An 18,554-nucleotide genomic window follows, 5' to 3' on the forward strand; every position below is an offset into this window, starting at 1 on the left:
TGAGTCCATTAAATCTCTTTTCTTTATCACCCAGTCTCAGGCACGTCTCTATCAGCACCCTGAGAACAGACTAATACAGTCCTCATGAAAGACCCTCCCATACTCCATCTCTTTGGAAATTGTGTTTTACATTTAACATGAAAGCTAACACTTGGTTAATTAAGTGGAATCTAAAGCTCATTGAACATCTTTCTGTATAGCCTCCCACAACGGTGTCAGCTCACCTCAGTTACCTTTGGAAGATAATCTTTCTTTTGTTTCCCCCTCCTACCCTCATTTTCAATCTTATGATGCCCACATGGGAAATAGCTTGTGATTTGCATTTCACATTGTTGCAGCTAAAAGTCAAATAAGGATAAAACTCATGGTCTGGGTCTAGTCCAATCATACTGGCTGCCACTGTTCCATCTGTGGTGCTTCCTGGGGATCTTGTATGGTCGAGTTACTACTTCTCTGCCTCACTACTTTTTATGTTCTAACAGAGAGAACCTCGTTTAAGGGTATCATCTGAACCCAGAGGCCAGTTTACCAGGGCTTAGCCTATCAGACCTTAGCGGTGATGTTCTCCTTTCTGCCGGTGTAGACCACATCGCCTGACCTCGTGGTGGTGAGTCCCGATCCTGGCAGGTAGCTTCGACGAGGAGGTGGCGGAGGAGGAGGGGGCGACTTTCCCCCCAGCTTTTCCAAGTCCTGTTCTGAATTTGGAGAATCTTCTGGAAAACAGTGCACCATTACAAGAATAATCTTTTTTCAAGAAAACATCCAGAAAGTCTGGTATATTGCTACAAACTCAGTGCAATCTGATTTAAAAATTTTCTATTCTCTCCATAAAGCAAGGATTAAGTGTATAGACCCTAAAAAGCGACTGGATTTAAATCCCAAAAAGACCCTGCACAAGTTAATAAACCTCTCTCGGTCTCAGTTTTCTCATTTGTTAAATGGGTATTATAATATACTTTCCTTTGGGGTGTCATAAGGATTGAATGACTTATACGCTGAGCTTGGCTTAGTGTAAATGCTATGTAAAGTATGATCTATTATTGTTAAATAACATTCTTGTTATGAAAAAAGCTGAGTATTACTTGGATAGATAAAAAAAAAAATTGAAGCCCAAAGGCAAATCAATAGCCCCCGGCTTGACCTCCAAAGCCTTCATCCCTCAGTCTGAAAAAACAGCATCAGCAAGAGGGGTTTCTGCTGAAGGTCAATGTCAGAGTAGAATCTGGCCTAGGGAGGGCCAGAGAAAAAATGGGATGCAAATGAAAACAAAGAACAAAGTTGGAGAGGAAGTGGATTTGATTTTTTTAATTAAACAAATTTTTAAAATTTTTTTATTTTTTAGATAGAGTCTCACTGTCACCTACTCTGGAATGCAGTGGTGTGATCAAGGCTCACTGAGGCCTCAACCTCCTGGGCTCAGGTGATCCTCCCGCCTTAGCCTCCCTAGTAGCTGGCATTACAGGTGTGTGTCACAACACCTGGCTAATTTCTTTTCTTTTTTTTTACAGGCGGGGTTTTTGCCATGTTGCCCAGGCTGGTCTTGAACTCCTGGGATCAAGCAATCTGTCTGCCTCAGCCTCCCAAAGTGCTGGGATTACAGGTGTGAGCCACTGCACCAGGTCTTTTTTGTTTTATTTTTGAGATAGGGTATTGCTCTTTCACTCAGGCTGAAGTGCAGTGGCGCCATCACGGCTCACCTCAGCCTCAAACTCCTGGGCTCAAGCAATCTTCCTGCCTCAACCCAGAGTAGCTGGAACTGCAGGTGTGCGCCACCATGCCCAGCTGATTTTTTAATTTTTGTAGAGAGGGAGTCTCACTGTATTGCCCAGGCTGCTCTTGAAGTTCTGGCTTCAAGTGATTCCTCCCATGTTGGCCTCCAAAAGCAATGGGATTACAGGCATGAGCCACCATGCCAGCCTTTATCAATTTTTGATCACTATCCACATTCCTCCATTATCCAAGTAGTCAGAAAATTCACACAAGGGGAAATACAAATGGTATTTAAAACTCTACACTTAGAAATTTGCCTCATTAATAAACAAAAATACATTAAAAATGATAACTCCATGACAAATAAATTAAAATGACAGAAACTAATGTTTACAGGTCACGGACACTACCTTTACACATCTCTGGTAGCCTGTCCATCACTGGACTGTTTCTGAGACCAGGTCAGAGATGCATCAAAAAAGAAAAAACAAGAACATTTTAACTAAGTCAGAATACCTTGGGGAGTAATTTTAAAAGTGATTTATGCAAATGTAAAAAATCAGATAGAATCAAGAGCCAAAATGAGGTAAGTGAACAAAATGTAGTATGTTTTTGTTGTTCAGTCATGAGAAGGAACAGTTATGAGACCTATATAAAATGTCAAAGGACTCTATGACAAAATTAATAATGGGGCAGAGAGAGAATTAGGCCAGATAAAAATGTGATGAGCTGGCCAGTGACTCAGGCCTGAAATCCCAGTACTTTGGGAGACCGAGGCGGGTGGATCACCAGTCAGGAGTTCGAGACCAGCCTGGCCAACATGGTGAAACCCCGTCTCTACTAAAAATACAAAAATTAGCTAGGTGTGGTGGTGGGTGCCTGTAATGCTAGCTATTTGGGAGGCTGAGGGAGGAGAATTGCTTGAACCCAGGAGGTGGAGGTTGCAGGGAGCCAAGATCATGCCACTGAACTCCAGGCTGGGTGACAGAGCGAGACTCAGTCTCAAAAAAAAAAAAAAAAAAAAAATGTGACGAGCTAGGGCATTTTCTCCATCAGAAATTCTCTATGGGGACTGTGGCAGGAAAGTCACTTTGTGTGAGAAGCCCTGCCCTGCCCAGGACCCTAGACAGACCTGACACAGCTGGATGGTGGGGAAAGGCATAAGAAAAGCCTCTTAGCACAGACTGAGGGGGAGGGATGAGGTGAGTGGAGCTTTAGGGGATGAAATGGATGAAAACTGGGGAGGAGGCAAGTGCAGTTGGTCCTCTGCATCCATGGATTCCACATCTGTGGATTCAACCAACTGCAGATGGAAAAAAAAAATATATATATATATATATATATATAAAAATTCCCTCCACATTCCAAAAAATAAAACTTGAATGTGCCTTGCTCCAAGTACTATGTTGAATCCACATAAATGAAGTAATGTGTAGGCATTGTATTAGGTATCATAAGTAATGTAGAGATGATTTAAAGTATATGGAGGCAGGCAGTGGAGTCACGCAGCTGAAGTGTGCTGGCCCCATAAAGTATATGGGAGGATGTGAGTAGGTTACATGCAAATACCATGCCATCTTATACCAGGAACTGGAATGTCCTCAGATTTTGGTATCTGATGGGAGTCCTGGAACTAATTTCCCATGGACACCAAGGGATGACTGTACAGTGGTTATAAATGGAATCCACTTTAATGTTTCTCGAAATGCAAGTCAAGATGGGGATTCCTTTCCAAATTAATTTTAGTTGCTGGATAAGGCACTGTGGAATGTGACACTGCGGAGACATTAGGCTGCAAGTAAAATAACATCCGAGTCCATAATTTTAAGATCAGAATAAGACGCACGGCTTGTAACTGATAGGATATTTAATAGGTTGAGATTCTTAGAAGTTATATTATTATTGACATGTTGGCATTTAACTTCCATAGTTGAGTTGGTTAAATACATATTCTAATAATTTTGATTAAAAAATGCAATTTTGCCGTATGATCCAATATCCCCTGAGAGCTCATAAAGGCTACCATTTTCTTTCTGCAAGCATACAAAAAGCTCTTGTCTTAAATGCAGGCCTAATCTTTTCCCATCTCGTGCTGTGAAGTATCGCAAATGCATAGAAAATGCAAACACTAGGAATTTAAATTTTCCTTTATTGGCCATTATTCTGGAATCCTAACACAGAACTCAGCTTCTCTACTGTGGTTAGCATAAAAAAGTAGTAGTGAAATCAAGTGTGGCTCAAGCCTGTAATTCTAGCTACTCTGGAAGCTGAGGTGGGAGGATCGCTTGAGGCCAGAAGTTCGAGACCAGCCAAGGCAACATAGTGAGAAACCTGTCTCTAAAAAAATAAAAAAAAATTAGACATGTGCAGTGGTGTGCACATCTATAGCCCTAGCTACTTCTTGGGAGGCTGAGGTGGGAGGATTGCTTGAGCCCAGTAGTTGAAGGTTATAGTGAGCTATGATCATACCACTACACTCTAGCCTGGGTGGCAGAGTAAGATCCCATTTCCAAAAAAAAAAAAAAAAAAGAGAGAGATAATAGTAAAGATCTAAGGAACACCAGAGGATTTGCTCTTCCAGGTTTTACATTTTGTAAGATTTGTAAGAACTGAGACATTGGTTCTGTTGATGAGTATGTGCTGTCATGGATGACACTGTATTTGCCCAAAGCCATGTACCTCCGTATGTTCCTGCTGTGGGACCGGACCTTACCTGAAAGTTCCACCGTGTCCATTGGGGCATCTCCCCTTGGCAGTGGGCCTGTGGCTGGTGGCATCTCCAGATTTGGTATTGACTTCATGATATTGGCCTGAGCTTCTTCTAGGAGCTTCTCAAACTCTTTCCCATTATAGTGGTCCAGATTTTGCCTTTTTTCCTCCCATTTCTTTTCTGCTTTCTGGAGGAATATAGCAGGTAAAGAAAGTTACATGGACACATAGAGGAGAACAACAGACACTGTGGCCTCTCAGAGGGTGGAGGGTGGGAGGAGGGAGAGGATCAGGAAAAATAACTAATGGGTACTGGGCTTAAGACCTGGATGATGAAATAATCTGCACAATGAACCCGCATGACATGTTTACTTATGTAACAAACCTGCACTTGTATCCCTGAACTTAAAATAAGATGCTTTTAAAAGTATTTTTTCTACTACCAAGATGTATTTTTTTAGAGGCAGGGTCTCTATCTGTCATCCAAGCTGTAATGCAGTGGTTTCATTATAGCTCACTGCAGCCTCCAATATCTGGGCTTAAGCAATCCTCCTGCCTCAGCCTCCAGAGTAACTAGGATTACACCTGTGAGCCACCACACCTGGCTAATTTATTGTTTTTAAAGCAGCGATGGGGTCTGTTATGTTGCCCAGGCTGGTCTTAAACAACTTGCCTCAAGGAATCCTTCTGCCTTGAGTGAGACATGAGTCTCACTCAATTAAAAAAAAAAAATAGGCTTGGCATGGTGGCTCACGCGTATAATCCAAAGTGCTGGGATTACAGGCATAAGCCACCATGCCCAGCCTAAAAATTTTTTAAAATTGAGTTTTCATTGTAGAAGAGACGTCCAAGCAAACAAACAAAAACCCACAACACTAACAACAAAAATCCTGTGTCTTAGTACCACTTCTATCAAAGAATTGCTAAACGCCCTCTGGGTCACACTGTCTTACTTATAAAATGAGGGAGGAGGTATTATTTAGATGACCTGTAAGCTCCTTTAAGTTTCACAACAGAGAGTAATACATAAAATGCATTTTAAAACATCTGTACACTTTTTAAAAGAACATTTTCCTGTGACTTTTGAACCAGCACCTTAATAATTCCAAGAAGGCAGAGTGGAAATTCACACCAAGGTTAGTGGAACCCCATAACCTAAGAATTGGCAAAGATCATTGAATCAACATATGGGAACTTTGAGGTCCAGCGAGATGAATAATTTGCCCAAGTTTCATTACATATAAATAATAGCCACCACCTCCACCATTCTAACCCTCCTTTATTTTTTCTTCCTAGCATTTATTACCACTTGGCATATACTTTTTTTCTGTCTCTTCCTACAAGTAGGTAAGTTTCTTGAGGGCAGAGACTTTGTCTCTTCTGTTCACTGGCTTTCCCCCAAGCCTACGAGGGCCTGGCACATAGCAGGCTCAGTAATCTCTGTTGAATGAATAAAGCTCACCCCATTTGTCAGTGGCAGAGCTGGCAGAAAAACTCAGGCCTCCATACCTGTGGATCAGGGCGTTTTCAGAGATGACTCGTGTCTCCTCTCCAAGTGTAAAATACACACATCACAATGATCACTATGCCCACTAGGTTCTCAATAGAGATTTGTTAAGTAAGAGTGCCATCATACTGACATCCTTTAAATGTTGAGATGTTTAAAGTGGCAAGATGTCTTAAGTGACGGATCTGCCAATTCTTAGGAGGAAATGTCTTTCCCTCCCCTGCCCTACTAGGTACTGGGAATAGAATCACACCCCATCAATCACATTTCCATACCCTTGTGATATGCATTTTTAAAATAGCTGGCTCTGATTAGGGGCAAGCCAGGGCCCTTGCAACACAGAGAAACCACCTAGTGTTCAGAGGCCCCGAGGCCGTGACCGCAGCTGTGGCACTTTTGCCAGGTCGTCTCAATATACTCAACCTGAGCTCTCCACTGGTGACTTTCAGTAGAGGCAGGAGGGTTAGGACAAGGTTGTTGGGTGATAAAGCAAATGAGTGGAGGAAAAGTTACAAGGCAAGAAGAAAAAGAGAAGTAGAAAAGACAAATGTGTTATCGGAGCACTGGTACCAGCCCTTGATAAAAAGAATATTTAAAAACATAATATGTCATTTGATCTTATGATTTTTAAGACAGGGTCTCACTCTGTCGCCCAGGCTAGAGTGCAGTGGTGTGATCTTGGCTCACTGAAGCCTTGACCTTCCTGGGCCTAGGTGATCCACCCACCTCAACCCCCTGAGTAGCTAGGGCTACAGGCATGTGCTACCACGCCCAGTTAATTTTTGTATATTTTTTTTGGTAGAGTTGGGATTTTGCCATGTTGCCCAGGCTAGTCTTGAACTCGTGTTCCAGCAATCTACCCGCCTCGGCCTCCCAAAGTGCTGGTAATACAGGCGTGAGCCTCATGTCATTTGATCTTATGGCCTAGTTTTCTCTTTTCATTCTGACTGCTCTACCGTTCATTCTTAGATGACTATAGTAACTTCTCATCCAGCTCTCTTAATTCTAGACCCACCACCTCAATCAATTCTGTATGTTGTTTCTAGATTAATTTCCAGAGGAATGCCATTAAAAAAAAATCACGGATTAAAGCTGCAGCATTTCTCTGATACCTTCCAAATAAACTCCAAACATCATGGACTGTTTTTCAAGCTCTCAAGTCAGTTTCCAGCCCATTTCCCCAGTCTTAGGTCCTCATTCTTGTTCCACTTAGCCCAGACTTTGATCCAGCATTTTAATATCCTAGGATGCCTTCACCGCCCTCCCCTGCTAACCAGGTTCCACTTATCATCTAGATGAGTGGCAGACCCTCCCCAGGCTGCCTTCACCTCAGTGGAGTGCTTGAAGTCAGCTTGTCCTGGCCCAGGAGAGCTGATTGTCACATTTCTTCCCAACTTCAGCAGAAATGGTGTCATGTCATAACTTGAAATCAGCCATGGTTGTGATATTTACACCATGGAAACTGGCAAATGCCACACATAGATCTGCACGCACCACCCCCTCCCCCCACCGCCTCCCCGCCCCACCGCCACAACTACTACAAGAGAGCTGGTTGTTAAACACTTACCAGCACACCGCTGTCTCACCTTCCTGCAGGCTAGATGTCTCACCCTTCTCTGAAACCAGATGACCTGTCTCTTAACCTGGCCACTGAATCCCACTTCCACTTCCAAAACTCTGTCTCTGATCCATACACAATTATGTCATCATCTGGCCTATAAATGCTTTAAGGGGAAGGTCCATGTATCAGACTCCTTTATGGGGTTATGAGAAATGGAAATAGGACTCTACCTCGATAGACACTGCCCTGTTCTTGGCACTCACACCGTGGATTTCTTCAATGAACAAGCTCTGCATGGCAGACCCATTCATGGGCATCTGTGGGGAGTGCGGAGCTTGCGACGTCTGCAGGGTGGAGGTTGCTTCGTGGGGGATGGCTGGGGAGCTGGCCACGTGAGGCAAGTTCTGAGCAGGGTTCAGCAGGGCCACGGAGTGCTGGGAGGGCTGGATGACCACAGGGGAGCTCTGAGCGTGGTGAACCGTCATGCCGGACAAAGGCACCACTTCCGACTTCGCATCGCCAGGCGCACGTGTGCTGTGGAAGGGCTGGCCGGAGGTGTGGGCTGCCTCCTCCTGGCTCTTCAGGACTTCGGCGGCCGTGGCCTTTTCCATAGCCATGTACTGTGCAGCTTGGGCAGCGTCCGTGCCTTTCAGGAGCCCATCAGTGACGAGTCTAGGAGAAACCATGCACAGCAGCATTAACTCTCATGTCACTTTCTCATGGTGGTATACTTGCAGGCTATGTCATCCCAAAGCCAGGTGAGAGTCACACATCCCAAAGCTCGGAGTAGCCGCTTAGGGACATGTATGGACATATCCCTTTCTGCTAGTGCGGTTGTGCTCAGACCCTTGCAACTCCATCATTGTTTTGGGGGTGGGTAGAAGAAAATGAACCATGAGTCTAACAGCAGCCTCTCTAACTCCTCCACCCGATTCTGGCCTATGCGGCCCTCAAATATGCTTAGTTCGAAGCCAAAAGTTTGCTTGTTCCCTCCTCTTTTCACTGCCAAGCATCTTGGGCGGGCAGCCCACATTCTAATTCCTTCTGTTTGCTCTTCTGTATCTCAACCTGTTGCTCACTGGCTTCCCCACCTGGATTCAACCAAGTCTTGCCACAAGGTACACAGTGACTCCAAATCTAACGGTCGTGTTTACTCCTCAACTTCCTCTGGTGTTTGGAGTCATTTGAAGCTCTATGTCCCTCCCCACCCATGATGCAGTGGAAAAGACAGGGTGTCTTGTGTCAGATCTGTATCTGAATATCAGTTATTTCATGGTTTTTTTTTTGTTTGTTTTTGTTTTTTTTTCTGTCACCCAAGGTGGATCAGGCCACGGCTCACTGCAACTCGCTCCGGTTCACCCATTCTCTGCCTCACCTCGATCGCACTGGACTACAGGCCCCCCACCACCCGGCCAATTTTTTGTATTTTATAGAGACGGGGTTTCACTGTGTTACCAGGATGGTCTCGACTTTGAATCATTTTATATTATAAAAATCCTCGTGTTTTATATAACTGCCTCAGGTGCTTTTGCATAAAATGTAATGATGAAGATGGGGATGACGATGGTGATGATAATGACTTCCTCAGGGCCTGTTGTTAGGACTAACATTAACATTGTAAAGTTGTGTGTGAGACAATGTCAAACATGGTACTTGACCTCTAATTTTTAGTTAGTCCCTCATCCCCTTTTTATTATATTGCTTTTTTTTATTTGAAAAAAGACATTGCATTCTATAACTCTTCTGCTACTCACTGCTCTTTCTTTTGCTGTTTCTTTTTTTACCCCAATGCCTTAGATTCTTAAAGATCCCCAAGGATTTGTTCTCTCCTTTCCCTATCATTCTGCCTTAACCCTCTCTTCCATTTTCTTTTAAGAAACAGGGCGTCGCTCTGTTGCCCAGGCTGGAGTGCAGTGGCTCAATCATAGCCCACTGCAGCCTCAAACTCTTACGTTCAAGAGATCTTCCTGCCTCAGCCTCCTAAGTAGCTGGGACTACAGGTGTACACCACCCTTCCTGGCTAATTTTTAAAATAATTTTTTGTAGAGATGGTGGGTCTTGCTCTGTCACCCAGGCTGGAGTGCAGTGGCGCGATCATAGCTCACTGCAGCCTTGAACTCCTGGGCTCAAGTGATCCTCCCATCTCAGCCTCCTGAGTAGCTGGGATTACAAGCATGTGCCACTGCACCCAGTGTTCTTTCCCATTTTCAATAATCATCTCCATGAAGGTGACTTCATGCTCTGTCTCCCAGGCTGGAGTGCAGTGGCACAACCTCGGCTCACTGTAGCCTCCACCTCCTGGGTTCAAGTAATTCTCCTCCCTCAACCTCCCAAGTAGCTGGGATTACAGGCACGCCACTGCCTGTAATTCCTATGGGAATTCACTATGTTGGCCAGGCTGGTCTCGAACTCCTGACCTCAAGTGATCTACCCACCTCGGCTCCCAAAGTGCAGGGATGACAGGTGTGAGCCACTGTGCCTGGCCAGTGAAGGTACTTTTGGCAACACAAATTTTGCATGCATATGTGTTTTCAGTGAGTGTGGAGTCCTGGAATTTTCTTTTCAGTGAAATTCCTGAATTTCTTTTGGTCTTTACTCCACTGTGACCTCTTTGATGAGCAGGTTTACCTTTAGTAAGGGAGCCTGGCCCAGGCCACTCAAAAGGCTTTGTTTCTCTTTTCTAGGCGGGACCAACAGTCTCACAGATACGCCTTCAGGAGGTCATTTAAGAAAGACTTCGTTTACTTCTATTACATTTCTTTGAACTGAATTCATCTATGCCCCTGAAGTGAAGGAGGCTAATAAATTACTTCAATCAATTTTTCAACTTCAAAATGTTATTTTAAAAAACCCACCTTCTGATGATTTTTTTAAAAGAAATGGAGTCTTTCTCTGTTGCCCAGGCTGGAGTGCAGTGGCTCAGTCATAGCTCACCGCAGCCTCATACTCCTGGGCTCAAGGGATCCTTCTGCCTCTACCTCCTGAGTGGCCACCACACCTGGCCTTTCAGATGATTTTAAAACAATGTTTACTGTGTCTATTAATTTTAAACCCTAGGATGGGCTCCACCTAGCAATCCTGTGTTGAAGAATTAGAACCTCAAGCCATATTGCAATAAAAGTTCAAGGGTGAGAAGGACTTGGGGCTTTTCCTCAGGACACTGGATATGTCCTGGGAGCATGGTGGAAGCCTGAAGTCCCAAACCTCCACTCTCGCTTTCCCAGTGCACCCCTCCGCAGGCCACCCCCAGCACGATCAGGGCCCGGTCACCTCCGCAGCATGGTCAGGACGTCTGTCATGCTGCGCACACGCTTCAGGAGACTGTCCAGCTTGTGTGGCTCCTCCTTCAGAAACCGCACGGCCTCCACTTCTATGCGCAGGATGGCTCGCATCTTGTTTTGTAAGGTTGGAAATTCTCCTGCAGGCCCAAACCAGCAGGTGAATTGGAGGAGAAAAAGCCAAACGACAACCCTCATCCCGCACTCCGATACTGGACAGAGAAGTGCAGAGTTCGCAAGCCACAGGGCGGCTCACACATCTTCGGGTGGCAGTGGGTTAAGAGCACAGAGGAGCATTGGAGAAACTCACCTTGGGCAAGGGTAAAGCTCCTCTAGGCCTGTTTCCTGTCTGTGTATTTGGGATAAAGCCAATTGACCATTAGGGTTATTATTATTACTTTTTAATTTGACTGATTGACAGGGTCTCACTCTGTCATCCAGGCTGGAGTGCAGTGGCATGATCAGAGCTCACTGGAGCCTCAAACACCTGGGCTCAAGCGATCCTCCTGCCTCAGCCTCCTGGATAGCTGGGACTATTTAGGTGCTGCACACCACCATGCCCAGCTAATTAAAATTTTTTTTCTTTTTTTGAGATGGAGTCTCGCTCTGTTATCCAGGCTGGAGTGCAGTGGCATGATCTTGGCTTACTGTAACCTCTGCCTCCTGGGTTCAAGTAATTCTCCTGCCTCAGTCTCCTATGTAGCTGGGACTACAGGTTTGTACCACCATGCCCAGCTAATTTTTGTATTTTTAGTACAGACGGGGTTTTACTATGTTGGCTAGGCTGGTTTCGAACTCCTTACCTCAGGTGATCTGCCAGCCTCGGCCTCCCAAAGTGGCATGAGCCACTATGCCTGCATTTTTTTTTTTTTTTTTTTTAAGAGATGGAGTTTTGTTATGTTTCCTAGGCTGGTCTTGAACTCCTGGCCTCAGGCAATTCTCCTGCCTTGGCCTCCCAAAGTGCTAGGATTGCAGGCGTGAGCCACCATGCCTGGTTACAGGTTTTTAATTTAATTTAATTTTTAATTTTTTGGTTTTTATTTATTTATTTTTTGGAGACAGGGTCTCACTCTGTCACCTAGGCTGCCAGGCTGGAGTGCAGTGGTGCAATGGTGGCTCACCATAGCCTTGACCTCATAGGCTCAAGAGATCCTACCACCTCAGCCTCCTAAGTAGCTGGTACCACAGGCATGCGCCACCACGCCTGGCTAATTTGTGTGTGTATATATATATATATATATTTTTTTTTTTTCTTTTTTTTTGGTAGAGATGTGGGTCTCTCTATATTGCTGAGGCTGGTCTTGAACTCCTGGGCTCAAGTGATCCTCCCACTTTGTGTTTTTAATGGGTTTGACACATGCATCCCGGTGCACTGTAAGAGCCTAGCAAAGAGAAGTGTTACTGGAATCATTTAGTGTGAAATCTTACAGCACCCACTCTAATACCAGCTCCAAGAAGAGGGGGATGTGCACCTGCTTTGTGCTGTGGGGTATCCCAAGTGTCCAGAACAATGCCTGGCACATGTAGGTGTTTAATAAATACTTGCATACATGAATGAATCCTTCTCTATGTGGCAGATTTTTAAACACCGCAGGAAAGACAGCTCAGACTCCTCCCCCAACTCAGCAGAAAGCTTACCTTTCAGGGTAGCTACAGCTTCTCCCACTTGACGCAGGAGGAAAGCCCCATCTTCCACGTCTTTCAGCGTAACCAATCGGCTGGCTGCCGTGGACTCCTTCTTCATGTCTTCAACAAAGTCTTCCAACTCGCTGCAGGAGCAAGGACACCAGCACATAGAGCTGAACACGAGGCCTCGCAGAGGAAGGGCAGGGGCCGAGTGCCCTTCTCAGCCTCTGATTTCGTATAGAGCCCCAGCTCCTCCCCGCTGCCTTTCGTGTGGTGGTGGGGGGAGTGCGGGGACCAAGTGTCCGTCTCAGCCTCTGATTCTGTATATCTGCATAGAGCCCCAGCCCTTCCCCTGCCTTTCCTGTGGTGGTGGTGGAGGGGGGTCGCTTGTCTTTAACAGTGGCTGGGAACATGTTGAAGTGGTGTGAGGCAGGTACAAGGAGGGTTTTCCAGGGAACGTTCCACATTGGCCCAAGGGACGATTGTGCCTGGCTAACAGAGGACCCAGTCTTTATATTCAGTGGTGCTGATGCCAGCAGAGGGACAGAGGGAGGGATAGGTGGAAGGGTGGAGTAGGAGAGAGAGGGAGAAAGAGAGAGAGAGAGAGAGGGAGACCGACCTGCGGTGCAGTAAAACAAGAAGCCCACATTGGTTAATATCAGGCTTCTCAGCTTCAGCATTTGACATTTTGGGCTGCGTAATTCTTCGCTGTGGTGTGAGGAAACTGCATGGTAGGATGTTTAGCAGCGCCCCTGGGCTTCATCTACTGGATGCCAGTAGCAACTTTGCCTACCTCAACTTGTGACAAACCAGAATGTCTCCAGACCCAGACATTGTCCAATGTCCCTGGGGAAGGGGGAGCAAAATTGCCCCTAAATGAGAACCTCTGGTTTATACTGATTGTCTCATCAACAAGGATGAACTCTTTCTTCTCCAAGCTACCAAGAGAAGAAATGATTGCAGAAAATAAAAATGACGACAGACGTGGTGTCTGTGGATAGAGGGGAATACTAGCTCCAAGAGACAGAGATCGGAGACGAGGTCTCACCCTTCAGAAAACAACCACCTCCTTGGACACATTACTAACCCCATCCTAAACACCTATACATCTACGAAGAGAAAAATCTCTCTCAAGGAAACAGGGATAAAGAACTTTCAGAAATGCAGACCAGTAGGGGGCAGTAAGTGAACAGCGATTCCACCTCCTGGAGCCCGGAGTGTGGAGCCAGCGTCCGAAAGAGAAAAACGAATGCACGGTGTCATCTGCAAACTGATGGCCCTCGAAGGCCTTTTCCACTTGGGTGGGCAAGTGGATGGGGCTCTGGATCGCATGGCAGCTGCGGGAGGGGTTCAGGAAGGATGCCACATGTGTTCAACAGGATCCCAGGGAAAATGACAAATTCCTTCCCTGCAAGAAGTGGGATGGAGTTTTTGGTGATGTCTTTCATTCTGTTATGAAAAATAAACCAAAATTGCTGTGGCCATTTCAGATGAAATGATGCTACTTCAGGACCAGAGGGGAAAAGCCTCATCTGCTCATTGTCCACGTCTGTAAACTATGGAAAGGGGCCCAGTGTTCTGTGAACACACCCATGGGAAACTTCCTAGAGCTGTTGCATTCTTGACACGAAGAGATTGTGCCACCCCACTGAAAGGCTCTAAATATGGTAACTTCATGTGGAAAAGTTCTTTTCTATTGCATAACCAAACAGAATGACTTCCCTGCATTGACTGGACACAGTGTCCAGTCCTGCAAAGCTTTGCTGGAAGAGCTAAGGACCAAATATTTTCCTGGTTCCGTTAACAACCAACATGTCTGTCAGGGGGTAATTAATACTTCAAGGAGCTGTTATCTGACTCAAAGTCAGTCTGCCTAGAATTCTGTTTTGATCTCTTCTATACAATATGCCTCTTGGATTTTACAACCTTGCATACAGAGACTCTTAAACTTCACAGCTTTATGGAACATACAGAAATGTATATTGGTACAATTGTATACAACAATGTCACTTCTCTGCAAACGTTTATGATACCTACTTTAGATAAAACATTAAAAATCACATTTGTTAATTCAAAAATGTAAGAGAGACATGGGGCTAAAATGAATGCTGGAAATACATTTTTGACATGGTAATCAATATGATTTTTGAAATATCAGCTTTGCTCCACAGAATGTCAGATATTCATAGATGTCACAGTTTACAGCATTCTATTTGTTTAAGTTGCTTTTCATCCTAGCTTTGTTAAAAAGAAGCATGCAGTTTGTTGGAATGTATTTCACTTGACTGTTATTAGAAGACCAATTATTATTTTCATGTAGAAATTATCTAGACCCAATTTCTTTTCATAGTTTTATTTTTTATTTTTAGACAAAGTCTCTCTCTGTCACCCCGGCTGGAGTGCAGTGGCCCGATATTAGCTTACTGCAACCTCCGTCTCCCAGGTTCAAGTGACTCTCTTGCCTCAGCCTCCTGAGTAGCTGGGATTACAGGTGCCTGCCACCATGCCCAGCTAATTTTTGTATTTTCAGTAGAGATAGGGATTCACCATGCTGGCCAGACTGGTCTCTAACTCCTGACCTCAAGTGATCCACCCACCTTGGCCTCCCAAAGTGCTGGGATTACAGGTGTGAATCATTGTGCCCAGCCCATCTCTTCATAGTTTTAGACCCAAATTTCTTCTCTCTGCCTTCTGAATGGCTCACCAGTAATTCAATCTAACGTGCTCCACAAGGAGACTTATATTCTAGTGCTTGGAAGAAGAAGAAGGAGAAGAAGGAAAAGGAGAACGAGGAGGGAGAGGGGAAGGAAAGAGGGATATCGCTGTTCTGATATTCCAGAGTTGAAATTTCTCGCTTTTAAAAAATAAGCTCTTTTTAAAAATAGACGCATAATAGATGTGAGTTTTGGGTACATGTGATAATTTAGTACATACAATTTGTAGAGATCAAATCAGTGTACTTGGGATATCTGTCACCTTAAATATTTGTCTTTTCTTCATGCTAGAAACATTCTAGTTCTTCTCTTCTAGCTATTTCCAGTTGTCTTTTATAACTGCTCTCTTTCCATTCAGCTCTAGCCATCCTATCAGTTAACCTACTTTATACCTTATGGAAGGAAAATTTACACTACCATTATTAAAAGGATATATATGTATATAGATATTTTTAGCTTTTTTTTTTTAACAGGGTTTTGCTCTGTTACCCAGGCTGGGGTGCAGCGGTGTGATCATGCAGCCTTGACCTGCCAGGCTCAAGCCATCCTCCTACCTCAGCCTCCCGAGTAGCTGGGACCACAGGTGTGTGCCACCATGCCCGGCTAGGGTTTATTTTTATTTTTACTTTGTATTTTGTAGACATGGGGTGTCCCTGTGTTCCTATGTTGCCCAGGCTGGTCTTGAATTCCTGGGCTCAAGCGATCTTCCCACCTCAGCCTCCCAAAGTGCTGGGGTTACAGGCATGAGCCACTGCACCCAGCCAAAAGGACATATATTTCAAAAGGTGTTTTAAAGAAGAATTTTGAGAGCTAGTCTTAGGTGGTGAATACCGTAGGACGTTTCGCATTTGACTTCATTCTTACTTCCACTATGTGGTTCAGGCCTCGCTGCCTTTTGCCTGACGGATACAGTAGCTTCCCATATGGTCTCCTAGTCACTGATCTATTTTCCCCTCAACCAGTCCCACACATGATCACCAGAGGGACCTCTCTCCAATACAGCTCTAGCTTTGCTACTTCCTTGATCAAAAACAAAAACCAAAAAAACCCAAACACTCAGTGTCTTCCTCATCATTCTAGGCAGTAACTCTCAAATGTGAAGGTGCTTCAGAATCACCAGCTTTGTAAACTGCAGATTCCTAAGCTCCATCCACAGAAATTGTGAATCTGGGGTTGAACCCCGGAACTTTCAAGAAAAGCCAGAAATCCAGGTTTCTCTTACGGAATCTTCCAATCTCTGTAGGCACAGCCCAGACAGGCATCAAGCAGGTATGTGAGGCCTGAGTATGGTCTAAGATACAGGAAGTCAGAGTGCAAATGGGAATGGCACTCCCCAAATATGGGATGTTATTAGTATCTTGCACCCAACTCTGCTGCCTAACTGGACTGCTCCCCAGTTCTCTAAAGACATCTTGCATTTTCCAGGCCAGAAACTTGTTGGTTTGCAGGGTTCTACTGCCTGGAGGTCCTTCCGTTTCTACCCTCTGCTGATGCAATCTCCCCATCTTCAAGGCCACCTCAGTTGAGTTTAACAAACCATTTCTTTCTTTCTTCTTTCTTGTTTTAGAGATTGGGTCTTGCTCTGATGTCCATGCTGGAATGCAGTGGCGCAGTCATAGCTCACTGCAGCCTTGAACCCCTGGGCTCAAGCGATCCTCCTGCTTCAGCCTCCTGAGTAGCTGAGACTACAGAGGCATGCCACCACACCTGGCTAATTTTTTCTTTTTAGTACAGACAGGGTCCTGTTATGTTGCCCAGCCTGTTCTTGAATTCCTGGTCCCAAGTGATTCTCCCACCTCAGCCTCCCAAACTGCTGGGACTATAGGTGTGAACCATTGTGCCCAGCCTAACAAACCATTTCTGAAACTACTATGTGCAAGATACTGTTTGTGGCCTGTGGGTCATACAAAGAATGACTTCATTCAGGTTACGTCTTCCTGATCCCTGGGTTAGTCTCTCTTTTGTGTGGGTACAACTGGTACCTGTAAATCCCCTGTTCGGGGCTATACTCCTATTTATCAGGCTGGCTTTGCTAGACTGAAGATCTTCAAGGGCTCTTTGCATATTTTACTCATCTGTGGCCTTCCCCAGAAATCCAACCAGATAAAGCCCTCTTATGATATGTTCATTCCACTACCTTTTCTGTCTCATTCCTATGCCAGGCTATAATCTCAGAGTATTATTGAGATTAAAGATGGCTTTTCTAGGCCAGAAGTGAGAATTATCTCAGCTAACCAATAAACACAATTTTTTTTAAAAAAAGAAATTTACTGGCCGGGCGTGGTGGCTCATGCCTGTAGTCCCAACACTTTGGGAGGCTGAGGCAGGTGGATCACCTGAGGTCAGGAGTTTGAGACCAGCCTGACCAATATGGTTCTTTACTAAAAATACAAAAATTAGCTGGGCATCATGGCGTGCACCTGTAATCCCAGCTACTCGGGAGGCTGACATAGGAGAATTGGCTTGAACCCGGGAGGCAGAGGTTGCAGTGAGCTGAGATCATGCCACTGCACTCCAGCCTGGGCAACAGGGCAAGACTCCATCTCAAAAAATTTTTTTTCATAATTTTATTGGATAATTTATATAAATGTTATTAAAATGATATATATTTTTATTTTTATTTTTACTATTATTTTTTGAGATGGAGTTGTGCTCTGTTGCCCAGGCTGGAGTGCAGTGGTGCAATCTCAGCTCACCCCAACCTTCCCCTCCCGGGTTCAAGCAATTCTCTTGCCTCAGCCTCCTGAGTAGCTGGGACTACAGGCACACACCACCATGGCCAGCTTTTTTTTTTTTTTTTTTTTTTTTTTTGTATTTTTAGTAGAGATGGGGTTTCGCCATGTTGGCCAGGCTGGTCTTGAACTCCTGACCTCAGGTGATCCGGCTGCCTCGGCCTCCCAAAGTGCTGGGATTACAGGTATGAGCCTCCGTGCCCAGCCAGGATATGCATTTTAAAAGAAGTTTTAAAGAAGAAACTGGAGACCTAGTTTTAGATAATTGGGCTGTCACAAAGACATTTCAGACAAATAACAGCCTTACCAACTCATGGTGGGTGATTAACTCTGTCTATAAATGTGTGAACTAAGTAGAATTTTGGAAGCTATTTTGAGATGTGGATGAACAGCGGCCTAATTTAATTTATTAGGAAAAGAATAACTCAAATTGATGTTTTTTTCCCTCTAGACTGCTGAGAGGGACGCTCTAATTTTAATCAAACACATTAGGTTGGCATCCAGGGTGACATGAGCCACAGCTCCAGGAGGAGACAGGTGATTGAACACAATGCTTTCCATCATGGAAACCTCTTCTCATTATGGCCATGAGAAGAGTTTGCAAATTGCTCCCTTACAATCCCAATTTGAAAGATTTAAGTTTTCCAAGAAATGAGAGAATTATCAACACTGGAGAAACCCCTCAAAATTACTATTCATTATACTAAAAGGTGAGAT

At 44.7% G+C, this 18,554-nt stretch overlaps 1 protein-coding gene across 16 annotated transcripts in view; it reads right to left on the reverse strand.

Moving 5' to 3' along the window:
- Positions 1–18,554, reverse strand: part of KIAA1217 (KIAA1217 ortholog) — an 877,411-nt gene that overhangs the window by 16,029 nt on the left and 842,828 nt on the right. For 12 of the 16 annotated variants that reach the window (XM_058436624.1, XM_058436625.1, XM_032145137.2 and 9 more), the window contains 5 exons: positions 12,404–12,534; positions 10,758–10,905; positions 7,718–8,159; positions 4,424–4,607; positions 550–713 (listed from right to left, as the gene is read on the reverse strand). In XM_058436624.1, coding sequence (XP_058292607.1) covers positions 550–713; positions 4,424–4,607; positions 7,718–8,159; positions 10,758–10,905; positions 12,404–12,534 — 1,069 coding nt within the window. The remainder of the gene's footprint in view (positions 1–549; positions 714–4,423; positions 4,608–7,717; positions 8,160–10,757; positions 10,906–12,403; positions 12,535–18,554) is intronic. The other 4 variants (XM_058436621.1, XM_058436622.1, XM_032145183.2 and 1 more) reach the window with 1 other exon arrangement.

The sequence above is a fragment of the Hylobates moloch genome, unplaced genomic scaffold, assembly GCF_009828535.3.
Source record: "Hylobates moloch isolate HMO894 unplaced genomic scaffold, HMol_V3 SCAFFOLD_3, whole genome shotgun sequence".
NCBI lineage: Eukaryota > Metazoa > Chordata > Mammalia > Primates > Hylobatidae > Hylobates > Hylobates moloch.